This window comes from Schistocerca piceifrons, chromosome 4, assembly GCF_021461385.2.
Source record: "Schistocerca piceifrons isolate TAMUIC-IGC-003096 chromosome 4, iqSchPice1.1, whole genome shotgun sequence".
In the NCBI taxonomy this organism is placed as follows: Eukaryota; Metazoa; Arthropoda; class Insecta; order Orthoptera; family Acrididae; genus Schistocerca; species Schistocerca piceifrons.
In genome coordinates this window covers 370,949,060-370,967,051 of record NC_060141.1, presented here as the reverse complement: position 1 = coordinate 370,967,051, position 17,992 = coordinate 370,949,060, and the positions used below count along the sequence as shown (strand labels likewise).

The 17,992-nt window shown below is 44.7% G+C and overlaps 1 protein-coding gene across 1 annotated transcript in view; it reads left to right on the top strand.

The window, feature by feature from the left end:
* The window catches only part of LOC124796278 (structural maintenance of chromosomes protein 5), a 183,611-nt gene that overhangs the window by 70,183 nt on the left and 95,436 nt on the right, over positions 1-17,992 (top strand). The window contains exon 7 of the mRNA XM_047260396.1: positions 6,430-6,558. Coding sequence (XP_047116352.1) covers positions 6,430-6,558 — 129 coding nt within the window. The remainder of the gene's footprint in view (positions 1-6,429; positions 6,559-17,992) is intronic.

Below are 17,992 nucleotides of genomic sequence, written 5' to 3'. Positions count from 1 at the left end.
TTACCTAGGTTTCGATAGATTTAAATCTATCTTCTTCAGAAGTTGCTTATGCACTCTCTAACTTCCATGTACTTATTTTTATTTGTCTGACAAACCCTATTCTCAGGGCTATATTTTATTTGGACTAATGGAGCTATGCAGATGTTTGTAAAAACGGCAATGACATATCACTCCATGTTAATGTAATACTGCCGCCTTCTGAAGAAGATAGATTTAAACCTATCGAAACCTAGGTAAAGATTACTTTATCCTTTGCAACTGGTCGGCTGTTTTTTAATCTCTTTACGTGGAACCGTTGCTGTTGCGCAGCTATGTTAAAAAAAAAAAAAAGACCAAAAGTATGACTAAAATATTTACAAAAAGATGATATAATGTTTTTGATGGCTGATCATCCACTAAACATGGTCGCTTTGAAATGAGAGCATGTTTTCTGTCTGTAGTTCCATCCCCCCCCCCCCCCCCCCCAAATTACATTTATTTTTTCAAAATTTTTGATTTTTCTAATGTCTGTTATTGTTCATGTACAGTCCTAATACTTCGAGTTTGTTTGTGTCATGGATGCCTGTTTTAAAGAATTAATGGTTTAAATTTAAAATGAAAACCACTAATTCAAATTGTGAACGGCCGGGCTGGTGGCCCTGCATTCTTCTCTCTGTCAATAGATGGTAGCACTTCGCCACTATGGTTTACCAATTTGCTTCCTTACTCGTATCCACTACTCCCTGTTCACTCATAGGTATCACACCGCGCCTAGTGCACGTCCACCATAGCAGTTAGGGGCCACAGCACAGTGTAAGTGTCTTGGTATTATTTGTATATTTCCCTACCCAGGCAGTCGTCCGTAGTACTGTCTGGTGTCACTTTTGCAGTGACATAGGTTTCACTGCACCTAGCCTGACCAGCAGTTTCGAAATACTTTTTTAAACTTTTTTATAATTTTTTTTTATATTTTTGATATGTGTTGTGGCATGTGAAAATTATTTCCCGCCTCCTGCTGTTTCCAGTGCGACACCTGAGGATGGGCTTATGAGAGCCCGAAACCGGAATGATAAGAAATTTACAGCTGAAGCGGTATTTTCAACCTGTAGTATAATGCTCAGTTGTGGATGTTCTTCCGACAGGATTGTTTGTAGTAAAATGAAGTTAAATAAGCAAGGTGAAATTCAGAGGATGAAAACTGAGGAGAAACAGAATAGAATAATAGAAATGATGTGATGCACTCATACTCCTGTGGTTGTTGTGATGAAAAATTCTGTGGTTGGGAGTAAAATGAGAGAGGCATTAAAACAGTGTTAGCTAAGAAACTTAAGGCAGTGTAGGTTGAATAGAGGTAGTTAAGGAAAATCACACATATTATGGGAAGCAAGTCTCAGTGTGATGTTATTCCTTTTACTTTGAGATATTGAATAACTGAAAGGAAGGAAAGCCACATAATAATCAGTGGTAATTCAATTAGTTTTTATTACTCTTGCATATCTAGATTTCTGCTGTGACTAGCCATCCTCAGTGTATTTGAGTTACAATTCAACCAATTTATAGCAGTACATGTCACTATACGATCTTAATGGTGTATAGGCAGGAGTTTCCTTCTGCCTATACACCAATAAGATCATACGGTTACATTTACTGCCACGAGTTTGTTGGATTGTAACTCAAATGCACTGAAGATGGCTATTTATAGCCTAAATCGGGATATGCAAGAGTAATAAAAATTAATGAGATTGCCACTGATTGCTGTGTGCCTCTTCTTCCTTATAGTCTTTGGTCGCTGTGCACAACAGTGGAATCAAAGTTAATTGAAAGGATACACGAACGACTTACAGAAAAATAAATTGACAGTGAAAAGTTTTTTTCTACTTAATGTCATTATGCAGCCAAAAGGATAAGTGAAACTTCCTGGCAAATTAAAATTGTGTGCCGGAACCGAGGCTCGAATGGGACCTTTGCCTTTCACGGGCATGTGCTCTACCACTGATCTGTCCAAGCATGACTCAGGACCCGTCCTCACAGCTCTACTTCTACCAGTTTCTCATCTCCTACCTTCCAAACTTCACAGAAGCTCTCCTGCGAGTGCACACTCTGCTGCAGAGTGAAAATTTCATTCTGAAAAGGATAAATTTTTACTTAGTGCAGAGTTAAGATTTATTGTTGTTTCACTCACACACTTTACTTATATGGTTCTCACTTTATCAGTGCAATGTGTTTCTTCTTCTTAGTAAGGGACCTATGTAATGCATTATGGTCTCTAATTTTCTTTTGGATGAAAGTCATTGAAGAATTCAGTAAGTTCTATTTAAATTAAACAAATGCAGCTTGAATTTGAAAACAAACTTGAAATGCGATACTGTAGGTATACAATATTGGTATTTTAAGCACAGTAAAAGTATGATTTGCTCACAGTATTGTGAATGAGGGTTCCCTTGTTCTGGATCAGCTGATGGCTGCACAAGTCAGTTTAGTTTGAGCCAGAAGTGACTAGTTTTTTGCCACTTCTAACATTGGATATCTAAAAATGCAATACCTTTATGTATAGTGGACATTACAAAATGATTGTTGTGCTGTTCTGTGCTGAAGCAGTTAGCATGTGTACAGTGCCAGCATTGTATAAGGAGAGAGCAGCATGTTCCCCTCTTGCTCTAGTCTCCCTGCAATTATCATTTGTGTTGGGTTTCAGTTGATGGACCTTGCTTCCTCCACTTCCTGCAGCACCCTGAGAATTCAATCAGGATGTCATGATCTGTTAACACTTCTGCTAAATTTTTATTCTTGAAAAACAAAAGTTACCATTGCTGATAATAGGCAGGGCATTGGGATTCAGATTATATCATTGTTGTAACAAATGAACATCTTTAGGAGCAATGAACAGCAGAAAAGTATAGAGTTTATACTTTATGATTTGTTTCACAATGAAAACTATCAATTTTCGACAATATAATGTGACTGGATAGATTAAAAAATGTGCTCACCAAGTGGCACATCAGAACACACACAAAATAAGGTAGTAATTAGGCAAGCTTTCGGAGCCAGTGGCTTCTCCTTCAGGTAGAAGGGTTGAAGGGGTAGGAAGAGGGGGAAGGAAAAGAACTGGAGAGGTCTAGGAAAGGGGGTAGATTTTGGAAAATTCATTGAGAACCATGGGTCAGGGGAGGCTTACCAGACAGGATGAGAAGAAAAGACTCTTCTTATTGTGTCCAATAAATCTCCCCTACCTGCGGTTCTGGGTGAATTTTCCGAAATTTACCCCTCCTCCTAGATCTCTCTAGTCCTTTTCCTTCCCCTCAGGGGCTCAGCATTCATTTGCTGAGTACGGGCTCGGTGACCCCAGGATTCCTGATCTGGGGACTGGTCACTGTAAGCTCTGCGACCACTGTGCAGCACAGCAGTGGAATGTTATATGTTTTGGAGAATGGGGGTCTTGGCTTCACTACTTGGACCCTGGGGAAGGTACGTACCTCCATATCAAACCCCTCTATCTACTTGCTGGGGCACCTGCTGCCGCCAGTTGTATAAGGCTTGCTCATTCATGCAGAGCTCTGCCAGGGTCGACAGTTGTTTCCCTAGTGTTTCGAGGGATCGCTATGGAACGGTCTCATCAAACTACTATTCCTGACGGAACAGGTGTTCCGTCAGGTAGTACCTGCATCCACTCTTCAAAGAGAGCTCAGTTGGTCAGTCCTCCCGAAAAGAAGTCTCAGAATCATAGAAAAAAGGGCATTACTGTGCCATAACACTTTCATTGTTATCAAGTGAATAGGAGGAACCTTTGAGAAGATCTCACCTTTCTGTATTTGCAAGGCATTGGAAAGGTTTAGCTGGGCCTCTACAAAGCGTCAAACGATTTCATAATGGAACTCTCCTAGTTGAAACTGCTAATTCAGTCCAAATAACCAAGCTCATGGGATGTCAGGCCTTAGCTGAATACGCAGTCGAGATAGAGTTGCATAACACCCTTAACTTTAGTAAGGGTGTGGTTACCTGCTCTGACATAATTGAGGTGGACCCTGCGGAGTTACGTGAGGAATGGAAAAATATAGCTGTCGTGGAAGTGCAGTTCTATATGAGGAGAGTCAGTGGCAAATTGGAAAAATCGGCTACATTTATCCTAACGTTTAGTACTCCGGAATTACCTGAACATATCCTTGCAGGCTATATCTGTCTTAGGTTCACCTGTTTGTTCTAAACCCAGTGCGATAATACAAATGTCAAAGACTTGACCATACCACTAAGGGATGTAATGGGAGGGCTACATGTGGCAATTGTGGAGGCTCAGCTCACAAATCAGGCAGTTCGTGTACATTTCCTCCGAAATGTGTAAATTGCTCCAGGGATCACCCATTGTGGACCAGAAAGAGTTAGGTTGATAACGAGGAAAGGAAAATTTGAGAGGTGAGAGGCAAGAGACGCGTACCCTATGGTGAAGCTAAGAAAGCTTTCAAAGCTATGCAGCCTTCGGTTTTTGCTACTTCTTTTGCATTGGCCCTGATGACACCAATCACTAAATGTGATGCCTCCATACAAAATCAGACCACAGATTCAAGTACAAGCACATGCACTTGTCGGTGTACCTTAGGGGGGCAATGCTCCACTTGAAACTTAAATCATTTGAAAGCCATCAGCAATGGACTTGGCACCTAAGCCATGTACCACTACCCACCATCAGAAGCCAACTGAGCCATCTTCCCATCAGTTAAGAAAAACATCCTTCGAAAAGCAGTTCTAAGTCCAAGAAAGCAGTAGTTAAATCTTCGGATCTGCGAACTCTCTCCCTCTCTGAGGGTGCTATGATCTTTAGTATTTGGTCTTCTAATCTCAGGATCCAGAGAGTCAGGAACCCTGATCTCCCCAGTAAATCATCATCTCTGAGGGAGAAACACAAGAACTACCTTTGCTAATGGCTTCCACAGGGATTTCTGTGTTGCTGTGGAATTTAAATGGGCATTGTTCACATTTGGAAGAATTACAGCCTCTGGTCCAGGAGAAACCATTTTGCATCTGCTTACAAGAAACGCATCTTAAAGTCACTGACACATGTGCATTACCGGGTTACCAACCCTACAGGAAGGACGATACTATTGGGAACAGGGCTGAAGGTGGAGTGGCTGTTTTCATTGATGACAGATACCACTCCTCTCCTGTCCCTCTTACCATGACCATGCAAGGTCTTCACTAGTATGCCAGCAGCTAAAACAATAACAGTTGACAGGTAAACAATTTAAAAAGCCTGATTGAATCTGTAGCTTCTGGAACTTCTTCCCCTGGCAGAGGAATTATTTAATAAAAGTGATGGGTAAACAGAGTCGAGAAAAATTACTGCTTGCTTGGTTTCAGAGAGGGAAATCATTAGGGTCAAGCATGAGAGCTATTCTTAAGAGAAATGACAATGTGAGGTATGAGTCTGTGGTAATGGGCAGGTTTTATAACAGGGTCAGTAACATATGTAAGAATCTATTGCGCAAGAAACTCTGATTAGAACAGATGTTTCATTATGATTGAGTCATGTGAACAAGGTATAACACTTTACTGAAAACTAGAGCATCACTCTATTTCCTCATTCCAGACTTCAAAGCAAAAGCAAAATTGTTCTTTTCACAACATCCTTGTCTTCTAAATGGCCTCAAGGTACCTCAAATGTGCCCTTCCATGTTTCCCCTAAGTTCTTGTATTAAAAGAAATGTTTTTGAGGATGAAATCTGGGGAGAAGGGCAGTGTTTGAGAACTGTAGTTCCAGTTTACTCTTAACCTTTTTTGACAATGTTGGACATGTGAATGGGTGCATTATTGTGGCAAATCACCCATGACTTGTCTTACCAGAAATCAGACATGTTTTAACAAAGTTGTTTACAAAAATGTTTCGTTACCTGTAGCTGGTAAACAGAATTTGACCATCTGCATGTTGGGAACCTGTTATTGATGTATGATTCCATGAGAAGAAAAATAAGTCTTTGATTGTTTTTATTCTGGCATTCTTTTTTTCTTGTCATAACACTTTATTCCACTTCACATATTGCATCTCCTTAGGGTTGTATACATATATCAAAATGTCGTTGTCCATGACAGTTTTTGAAGCAGAAATTACTTTGCCATGAATAAACATAGAACATCACAGAAGGTGTTATACTTCAAGCAATGTTGAGCAGTCATAAGCATCGTCAGTATGTGCAAATAGACGAGTAAGAAGTGATACTTTTGTAAACAGATGCCTGATACTTTACCTCTTCATTTTGATGCAACTAAAAGCTAGTAACTTGTTTTCATTTGCACTGATTACAATGATTTTTTAATTCCTTTGAATTTGTAGCTATTTAAAAATGTGCATTCTGTTAATTTTGTGTAAAATTCATGTTTGCCTTGTTGTCCTCTCAGAGGTTAAAATGACACGGGTTATACTTCTTTATACATTTTTAAAAACCGTTACATTTGTGTTTACAGAAACAAAAGGAAATGGCAGAAGCTGTTGCTGACTTGCAGAGATGTAAAAAGGAATTTGAACCATTTGAGTCTCTACTGGATGGTGCGAACAAGAGATTGCAGACAGCCCAGAGTAAATTAAATACATGTGTAAGTTTGCCTTTCATTGTGATTTGCTTTTAGACATACAATTATTGTGCACAACTTTGTATCCAACGGTAACCAGAGTTGGGCTATGGAGTGGTGTGGTGACTCTCGTAGGAAAGTGGGACAGGAGCAGAAATGATTAGTGAACTGTGTTTCTCCAAGCATAAGAAGACTCATTACAAATAATTCAGCTAGAAACAGAGTTCAGCCATCTCAGTGTCAGGCAGAAACATCCCAGTCCGTTGTCAGCTTTGTGTTGCCTTTGAGATTGTGTTGATATGTGACACCACAATACTGTGCTGAAGAGTAGTAGTTTTGCTGGCACTACGTTCACCGTATTAGGTTACTGTAAAAAACTGGAAACCAGTGTAATTGAAAGAACTCATTTCTATTTTGTTGCGACAAATTATCTTTATTTGCCTGTAGTTCAAACACTGCCAGGCTGATGAGCAACAGAGTCCTCTGTTACATAAAATTTGATGCAAATGAACATTATTGTTTGCAGAATTTGTTTGCTTTGAACAGGTCTCTACAACACTTCTAAAATGCGTAATGCATTCTTAATCTGTAGTGGTTTATATACTACTTCAAACGTCTGTGACAAGTTAAAACAATAACTTTGTTTACCACGTGGATTTATTCTAAAGGAAGAAGTTTAGTAATTATATTAAAAAGAAAATTCACTTGAGAAACCTATAACATCATGAGACATAAATGGCTAACCAGTACTTACTTTCAAGACGCAAAATTCATAGGACAGCCAATAGACATAAACAAAAGTACAAGAAACTATCCTTGCTTTCGAAACTATTAGTTCCCTCCTCAGGGAGGAAAGATGGATGGGTTAGGGAAGTTTAGAAAGAGGAGGAACAGATCACTCGGATACCCAGGATGAGAGGGTCTCCTGTGGTGTGAGGACAAGGGGAAACTAGATGAAGGGGATGGTGTCAAAGAGTAGCAAGTCAAAGACATTACATTCATAAGGAGTGTGCTAGTTTCAGCCCAGAGATGATAGGAAGACAGGTGAGAAGTAAAAGATGATTAAAAGAAAACTGAAGTAAATAGTGCTATCAAGAACTACGACAAAAATGAGAGGGGAAAACCAAGGTGTGAGGAGTGGAGGACAAAAATGGGAAAAATAAAATGAGGGATAAGTGAAATAACTGTGTAAATAAATAAATACAGTAATTATGAGGCCGTGTACAAACTTTCTAGCTTCAGTGAGTTCTGAGTGAAATGTTAAACATAATGGATATTGCCCTTTACTATGTGGCTTTCTACCGAGTCATAAAGAACCTTTAGAATGTGATACATGAGGTGTTGCTGTGGTAGGGTGCCTTATTTTAACTGAATGTGGTATGTGCACTGAAGAAGAGGCCATTGAATGACTTGCCTTGAGGAATGCCGTACATATTAGGTGATGAGTGGTGAGTGTAAATTTTGACACAAAAACTGCCACACTTAAATTTGTTGTTTTATATCATGACTACTACTGGCTAACGAAGTAATTTTGTGTGTTCATGTGAGTAAAATAAACATGCCAGGCAGATTGTAACATGCATCAAAATGACTAGATCTCTAGCATATTTTTGTGCTAATGGTCACAATTTTAAATGTTTTTATGGTGCTATTGGATACTAGTCTGATAGCATATTTCTCTCATTACTTGTTGTTATTTCAAAGGTTTTTTAATACAAATTTTAAATCATTTGATGAATAACAATTATGTGTGGGTGTTAGTAACTGCAATGTTCAGTGTTCCAATAATGAACAAATCATGTGAAATGAGGAAACTCATTGACATTCAAAACAGCTTCCGCTCATCTTGGAATGGATAAACACAGGTCCTGTATGGTTTTCAAACAAATCTTATAACATTCTTCCTGCAAAATAGTGGCAAGTTCAGATAACTATGATGTTGGCAGATAGCAATTACACACCCTTCCCTCCAAAGTAGAACACACAGGCTCAATAATATTGAGACCTGGTGACTGTGGTGGCCAGGGCAGATGCAACAATTCATCATTGTGCACACAAAACCTGTCTGGGATGGTGTAAGCTCAGGGGCCCTGTCATTTTGGGACACAGAATCACTATTGGGGAACACACATTGCACCATATGATGGACCTGATCAACCAAAATGATCACATAATCTGTGGCAGTGAATTGACCTCACTGAGTAATCATGGGCCCATGGAATATCACAATATGGGTGCCCAAATCAACACGGAACTCCCACTATATTTCAGACATGGCTGCAAGCAGTGTGAATCGTGGGCTTGTGACAGTGGACACCAGATCTTAATGTAGACGGGGGTTGGAAACAGTGTGAAATTATTCATCTGACTAAATGACTTTCTTCCATTGCTCTATAGAGCAAGTTTTATGGTTTTGGGACCATGTTTACCAGTTATGGGCTTTTGCATTGGAAATTTCAGCTCGCCGTGCAGCTTCCAGCTTATGAAGCTCCATTCATGTTATTTTAATGCTGACAGGGTTCATAAGTGCAACATTCTCTCCTGCAGTGACTTTTGCAGCTATCATTCTCTAATTTTTCATCACAATCCTCTTCAGTGAATGTCTTTCACGAATACTCAACACACACTTTTGTACGTGTTGCGACATTTTTCTTTTTCCCATATGCAGTATAAATATTTAATATGGTGCCTCTTGAAATAACACACACTTTTGCTACCTTGGTTATGGAAGCAGCAACCGTAAGAACACCAACAATTGGTCCACATTTGAATTTGCTTAGCTGTGACAATGCAATCATAACTACACAGAACACTGTTCCAAACATGACTGACAGTTGCAGTGTATTGAAGGCATTGCACAGGTGCCGTTTATGGTCAAATACAACACCGCCACCTCCAGGCTTGGTTAGCATCAGCATTTATGTTCTAGCATACATTTGTTGTAGTGTTTGCATATTTTTGTCCAACGCCTGTATGTCGTTTTGTTAAACTGTGACGACAAAAATGGCGCTGGCAGGAAGGCATGGACTGCAAAAATAAAATGGAAATAATTGATAAACAGTGGTTGGGCTCTAACAGTCATTAGCAAAGCAAGCCACAGGTGGGACAAATGTTGATGGAAAAGGAGGAGGAAGAGAATCATTTTACCTATAGGTTACACATTTTTGTTGCCATGAACCAAATTTGATTGTCCTTAAGGCAGACATTGAGGCTTATTTGTTTGTACTGTAGTTCATAGAAAGGAACAGCTTCCAGAAATTATTTTCTTGCTATTACCAGTCTGCATTTTATATCCTCTCTCTTTTTTCCATCATCAGTTATCTTGCTGCCCCCAATAACAAAACTCATCTTGTAATTTTAGTGTCTCATTTCTTAATTTAATTCTATCAGCATCATCTAATTTAATTTGACTACTTTCTGTGACCCATATTTTACTGTTGTTCATATTCATCTTATAACCTCCTTTTCAAGACATTATCCATTCCGTTCATCTGCTCTTGCAAGTCATTTGCTGTATTTGATAGAACTGCAATGTTATCAGCTAACCCAAAAGTTTTAATTTCTTCTCTCTTTGTGAATTTATCCATTTCCTTAACTGCCTGCTTAATGTACAGATTGAACAACAGTGGGTAGAGGTTACAGTGTCGTCCTCCTCTTTTCACAACTGCTTGCCATTCATGTCCTTCAGGTCTTACAACTGCTGCTTGGTTTCCTTAGATGTTGTAGATTACTGTTCATTCTCTCTACTTAACCCCCACCACTTTCAGAATTTCAGTGAGTGGATTCCAGTCAATGTTGTTGAAAGCTTTTCTAGCTCTACAAATGCTGTGGATGTGTGTTTACCTTCCTTTAGTCCATCTTCTAAGATATGAGTAAGTTGTAGGGTCATTGTGGCCTCATGTGTTCCTACATTTCTCCACAACCCATACTGATCTTTCCTGGAGTCAGCTTGTATCAGTTTTTACATTTGTCTATAAATATTTTGTCTTTATTTTGCATGTGTCACTTATTAGGCTAACAGATCGGCAGTATTCACACACCTGTCAGCACCTGTCTTCTGTGGAATTATTACATTCTTTTTGAAAATATTGCTGGATTTTCCATTGTCTTATTATTACATAATTTCTTTGAAACTTTCCTGGTGTCTCCATGTCTCTTTCATCTGTACAACCTTCTTTCATGGTTCTTAAGCCAAGTATTATGAGGGTTGTTTGAAAAGTTCTCGGAACGGAATAGAAATATTCCGGCAATTTGGTGCAGTTCCCTTGTGGGGAAGTCTCGTGGCAGATGCAGCGCAAGCCTGAGGGCTTTGTTCCGCGCAGTTTGGAGTAGCTTCAGCGATGTGTCAACTGCGTTACCCCATGCCGGTGTATTTCAACACTGGTCTGATAAGTGTTAGGTACAGCGTCCTGCTACAGTCTGAGAGTAGTCATCTCTGAATTGAGCAGTGGGTAGCGAAGACACATCCTTGTGTACTTTCCATGTCAGGCACCTGTCCAGTGTCATGCTGAGGTACCGATCAGTGTGTGACCACGGGATGGGGCCACGCATGATCTGCAATGGCCGGATGTCTGCTGACACCTTCTTTCATGTGAATATCGCCACCTGGCTCTTGCCTACATTGAATTTGAGCTGCCTTTTGCTGGCCTAAGCTCCAAGCTCGTTGCAGGTGAGCTGCAGGTGGCGACACCGCAGTTGATCGTCGGTTTGCTTGTGGAAGGTGCGTTCTTGTTGATACGAATGGAGCAGGTGGACATGAGACTGGCACCCCATGCACAAGCACCTTGTACAGAAGGCTGTTGTGCCACACACAGTCAAAGGCACTGGTGATGTCCAGAAGCACCGCCCCTATAGGTACTTAAGACTCTCCAGCACCCCTATTGCCTGCTCCATGAGTTGCATTAGTTGCTGTTGCATCAAGTGCCTTCTGCGGAACCTGAACTGCTTGTCAGGAAGCAGGCCGTTTTCCCTGATGTGGCGGCGCAATCTTCTCTCACAGAGATGCTTGAAGATCTGTGATGTGGATGGCAGTAGGCTGATTGATCTGTAGTTCTGGGCCAGCCTGGTATCCTTCCCTGCCTTTGGAATGGCCACCACCTCAGTATGCTTCCACACTGAGGGGTAGCTGCAGCTCTTCAGAATGACATTGAAAATTGTCATCAGGATGCACACTGCTTCAGGCAGCAGTTGTTTCAACAGCGCGTTGTTGACGTTGTTGCAACCACCTGTCTTCCTGGTTGGCAGGAGGATGAGCTGTTGTTGAACTACTTCTTGTGTGATTTTTTCAGTCACATCGTCTTCAGCTCTGATGGCCAGGAAGGCAGGCAGCCGCTCCCCAATCAGGCAGATGGGGCCTTCATCAGGGACATTGTCCACTGGTGTGAATTTAGTCATGAACACGTCTGCTAACACGCTGACTTTGGTGTCAGGCTCTGTGAAGATGTCACACCCCACCTACAACGGCAGAATGCGTTGGCAACATCTCGGGAATTTCTTGACGGTCTTCCATGCGCTGCCTTTGTCAGTCCTGAGTGCTGCGTCCCCCAGGGGGTCCACAACTCTTTCGTGGATACGTGCGTGGCGAGCAGGGGGCCCCGAGCCATTGCAGCCTTCTTTCTCTCCCGGGCTGCATTTCCTTTCCCTTCCCCTCCTTTCCCCTCCATACCCCTTTCCCCTCGCCCTCTCCTCTCCCTCTATTGGTGTCCTTGCTTATGTTGGCCCCCGCTATCCTCCTGGTTCTGTTGGTTTTACACTCTGGCTTTGTTGCGTAATCATCTCCTCCTTTTGGCATTCCTTGGTCCCCCTCTGGGGTTTGACCTCCATTCCAAAATTTCTCTTCCGTAGTGTGAGCCATTTGGGGAAGAGCACCTTACCTAGTGTCTCCGACGTGTGCCCTCCTAGTATATTCCACCTTTTCTTCTACGTCGTTGTCTGATGCTAGGGTGCATAGCCAGCACGGTAGCCAGCCCGTGTGGTGGGGTCGCTATGTACCCTTTTGGTTGAGCCCCCTGAACACACAGGGATCACACTTCTGATACCTGAGCTGTGACCTCCTCATGCATGCCTTGGAGTGGTTGCTCGTCATCCTGGAGCATCGGAACTCCCGGCAATGGCCGCCGTGCCAGACGGCCCTTGCTGTGGCTGGGTGGCGCCCGTGAGGAGAGCCCCTGATCGGAGTGGGTGGTATCAGGGCGGACGCTATGCAGATGAAACGCATAAGGGTCCAAACCTCTGGCCGCTCTTCTGCGGCCGTCTCTCTGCGTGGTACTGATTCCTCAAGTGCTGCTTCTCTTGCCCCTTCGGCCTTCCCTTCCGTGGCTACCCCCTGGGAGGAGGGTCAGGCCCGTCGTCTAGGGGCAAAACCTTTCCCCCGTTATCTAGTTTGCACCAGGACTGATGGAGATACTTTCACCAGTGTCAAACCTTTATTCTTTGTGGAACACATTGAAGACAAGTTCGGCGAAGTGGACTCCCTGAGCAAGATGCGGTCGGGTTCGTTACTGATAAAAACTGCTTCGGCTGCCCAATCTGCGGCCCTTCGTGCCTGTACCCATCTTGGCACAATTCCCGTGTCCATTACCCCTCACCAGTCTCTAAATATGGTACAAGGTGTGATTTTTCACAGAGACCTCATCCTTCAAACTGATGAGGAACTTCGGGACAATCTCGGACGGCGGGGTGTTCACTTTGTTCGGCGTGTTCAGAAGGGTCCTAAAGATAATCGTATTGATACTGGTGCCTTTATCCTGGCCTTTGAAGGGGATACCCTTCCTGAGAAAGTTAAGATTATGGTCTATCGCTGTGATGTGAAGCCGTACATCCCACCTCCTATGCGGTGTTTTAAGTGCTTGCGTTTTGGCCACATGTCTTCTCGCTGTACCCAGGACCCTCTCTGTGGTGACTGTGGACGTCCACTCCATGAGGGGAGTCCCTGTGTTCCCCCTCCTGTATGTGTAAATTGTCATGGTAGTCATTCTCCACGTTCAGCAGATTGCCCAGTCTATAAGAAAGAAAAAAAGATACAGGAGTATAAGTCTCTTGATCGTTTAAGCTACACAGAGGCCCGTAAGAAATATGCACGATTGCACCCTGTGTCCATGACATCTAGTTACGCCTTGGTTACATCTTCATCCCTTCCTCCCCCTTCCTTACCCCCGTCCCGGACCCCTCTCCTTCCCCCCTCCCCTGCGGCTCCCACACCTTCTCCTCTGGGCGCCGCTCCCCCTCCCCAGCCGGAGAAGTGTCCCACTCCTTCGGCGTCTGCCGGTCAAGGGCGCCTCTCCCGGGATGCCCCTTCCCGGCACCTTCCAGGTCAAAGGTCTGCTGCAGCGCGGCGACCGCGAGAGCCGCGGTCTATCGGCCCCCAGGTCGCCCGGTCTCTTTCTGTTCCTGATCTTGCTGCAGCTGGCTCCATTATGCCACACAGCCCTCCTCGATCTCAGCCTGAAAAGAAGAAGAAACATAAGTCCCGGGACAAAGAGCCTCTGGTGTCACCGGAGGTCCCTTCCCCGGCTTCACAACCGGATTCTGACCTGTCGTTTATGGATGTCGCCCCCTCCTTGTTGGTGACGGGTGGGGACCCGGCGGTATGACTGGATTTAGCGTGTTCAGCCCTCATTTAAACCATCGTTCTGTGGTTCTCCAATGGAATTGTAATGGCTACTATCGTCACCTTCCGGAATTGAAATCCCTTCTTTCGTCCTACTCAGCAGCTTGTGTGGTTCTCCAGGAATCTCATTTTACTGATGCTCACTCACCGACCCTCCGTGGGTTCCGTGTTTTCTGTCGAAATCGGGTCGGACCCTTGCGGGCTTCTGGTGGCGTTTGTACGTTGGTCCGTACAGACATTGCTAGCACGTGGATTCCTCTCCAAACTACATTGGAAGCAGTTGCTGTTAGGGTCCACTTAGACTCTGCAGTCACAGTATGCAATCTTTATCTCCCTCCTGACAGGACTCTTACACCTGCTGCCTTAACCACCCTTCTTCAGCAACTTCCTCCTCCCTTCCTCCTCCTTGGGGATTTTAATGCTCATCATCCTTTGTGGGGCAGTGCCTTTCCATCTAGACGAGGTCTTCTTATCGACCAATTTATTGCAGACCACGACCTGTGCCTTCTTAATGATGGCTCCCCTACTCATTTCAGTGCTGGTCATGGTACCTTTTCTGCCATTGATCTTTCTCTTTCTTCTCCCTCTCTCCTCCTTTCATTACACTGGTCGCCACACGACGACCTTTGTGATAGTGACCATTTCCCATTGATTATCACGCTCCCTTCCCGCTCCCCGATGGAGAGGTTACCTCGTTGGTCTTTCCACCGCGCCGATTGGCCTCTATATACTGCACAGGTCGAGTTTTCTCCCTCTTTGTCGGGTTGTATTGATGACGTCCTACGTGACGTGTCTGACGCGATTGTTCGCGCTGCTAACCTTGCTGTCCCGCGCTCATCTGGACAATTTCGTCGTCGGCAAGTCCCGTGGTGGAGTACGGCCATTGCCATTGCCATCCGTGATCGCCGTCGAGCTTTGCAACACTTTAAGAGGCACCCATCTGTAGCCAGCCTTTCTACCTTTAAGCGCCTTCGCGCTAAAGCCCGTTATTTAATCAAACAGAGCAAGCGGATATGTTGGGAACGATTCGTTTCTTCCCTTGGTTCCACTGTCCCTCTGTCACGGGTATGGGCTACACTTCGCTCTCTCCAAGGTTGCCATCGGCAGTCCACCCTCCCAGGCCTTCACCTCCCAGATGGCATTTGTACGGACCCATTAGTTCTTGCAGAACATCTTGCGACCCATTTTGCAGTGGCATCAGCGTCGGCCTCCTATCCAGCTGCTTTCCTTCATCAAAAACAGCAGGCTGAAGCTGTCACCTTATGTTTCACCATTTGTGAGTCAGAATCTTACAACGAACCTTTCACTGAATGGGAATTTCTTTCTGCTCTATCTGCTTCTCATGATACGGCTCCTGGCCCAGATTCCATTCATAACCAGCTGCTTCAACATCTCAGTGCTCCACAACGGCACCATCTTCTTCGGGTGTTTAACCGTATCTGGCTCCAGGGTGACTTCCCTTCTCAGTGGAGGGATAGCATTGTGGTTCCTGTCCTTAAGCCTGGTCAGAACCCCCTATCTGTTGACAGCTATCGGCCAATTAGTTTGACCAATGTTGGTTGTAAGTTACTTGAACGGCTGGTAGCCCGTCGGCTCACTTGGGTCCTCGAATCTCGGGATCTATTGTCCCCTTACCAGTGTGGCTTTCGAGAGGGACGATCTCCAATCGATCATTTGCTTCGCTTGGAATCCGCAGTTCGGCAGGCTTTTTCCCAGCGCCGCCATTTGGTTGCAGTGTTTTTTGACCTTCGCAAGGCCTATGACACGGCCTGGCGCCATCACATCTTACTAACCCTTCATCAGTGGGGTCTTCGGGGCCCACTCCCGATTTTTATCCGCCAGTTCCTGATCCATCGGTCATTCAGAGTTCGAGTTGGTACTGCTTTTAGTTCTCCACGGACCCAGGAGACGGGCATCCCACAGGGTTCTGTCTTGAGTGTCCTTCTTTTCCTCATTGCTATCGATGGACTTGTGGCCTCTGTCGGTCCCTTGGTCGCCCCTGCCCTGTATGTGGATGATTTCTGCATTTGGGTTAGTTCCTCCTCGCTGCCATCTGCAGAACGGCAGCTCCAGGTGGCTATACGGCGTGCCTCTGCATGGACCCTCTCCCACGGGTTTCAATTCTCTCCTTTAAAATCGCGGGTGGTCCACTTCTGTCGCCGTACTACGGTCCACCCTGATCCAGAGCTCTATCTCGCTGCACAAAGATTGCCTGTGGTTCCACAGTTTCGTTTCCTAGGTCTTCTTTTCGACAACAAGCTCACTTGGCTGCCCCATATCAGACTCCTGAAGGTAGGATGTTTCCGTAAACTCAATGTCCTTCGCTTCCTTGCCCACTCCTCCTGGGGTGCGGACCGTTCCCTCCTCCTCCGTCTTTATCGTGCTCTAGTTCTGTCACGTTTGGACTATGGTTGTCAAGTTTATGGTTTAGCTGCTCCTTCCACGCTGCACGTGCTGGATCCAGTCCACCATCGTGGTATCCGTTTGGCCACCGGTGCCTTCCCTACTAGCCCTGTTGATAGTCTCCTGGTTGAAGCTGGGATCCCCCCCCTTTCTGTTCGGCGGTCCCAGCTTCTGGTGTCTTATGCCCTTACTATCCGTTCTTCTCCCGCTCATCCTTCCTATTCTATCCTATTCCCAGACCATGGACGTCGCCCGCCTGACTCCCGCCCTCGGGCGGGTTTACCGGTTGGGCTGCGCCTTGCGTCTCTTACCCGTGATTTTCGGCTTCCTTCTTTGTCCTGTCTTCCTCGCTCCCTCCCCTCCACCCCTCCTTGGTTAGTTCCTCGGCCTCGAATTCGGATGGATCTCCGCCGCGGTCCGAAAGATTCCATCCCCCCGGTGGTGTTCCGTTCCTTTTTCCGCCAAATTTTATGGGAGTTTCGGGATGCTGTTGTTTTTTACACTGATGGCTCTAAATCTGCTGATCATGTTGGGTATGCCTTCACGTCCTTCGTTGGAACGGAAAATCATCTACTGCCACCCTCATGTGGGGTGTTTACTGCGGAATTGATGGCAATTTCCCGGGCCCTTACCTTTATTAAACAATCCCAACACAACCGCGTTTTGTTATGTACGGACTCGATGAGTGGCCTTCTTGCTATTGACCGGTGTTTTTCGCGCCATCCCTTGGTCTCTGCCATCCATGACCATCTCGCTGATCTTCACCGTGCTGCTTGTTCCATTGACTTCTTATGGGTCCCGGGCCATGTGGGTATCCCGGGTAATGAGCTCGCTGATCGTTTGGCTGGGGGAGCAGTTACTTACCCCCCGTTTTCTGTAACCCCTCCTGCAGCGGATTTACGGCTTCACATCAAATCCCACTTTGCACAGTCATGGGCCAATTCTTGGGAGGCTACTCCACTGTCTAATAAACTTCGTGCCATTAAGGTGAATACAGGCCCATGGCGTTCTTCCTTTAGCCTCTCCCGCAAGGACTCGACCACACTGTGTCGTCTCCGCATTGGCCATACCAGGCTGACCCATGGTTTCCTTTTGCGTGATGAGCCACCCCCGCTATGTGGTTGTGGAGCCTTCCAGTCAGTGGCCCACATTTTGGTTGAATGCCCCCTTCTTTTGGCTCTGCGTGCTAAGTACAGACTCCCCCACACTTTACCTTTGATGTTGGCTGACGATTCCCGGATGGTCTCTCTGGTTCGAGGTTTCCTCCGGGAGAGTGGTTTTTATTCTCAGTTTTAAAGTTTTTAATCTCCCTCTGGTGTTGGGGCAGGGCGGTGAGTGTTTGGGTGTCTCCCACTGTAGGCAGTGTTCAGAGATTCCCGATTCACCTCCCTGACCGGAATCCTCTTTTCTTTCCCTTTTACTCTGTTTTTACCCCTTCTTTTTAAG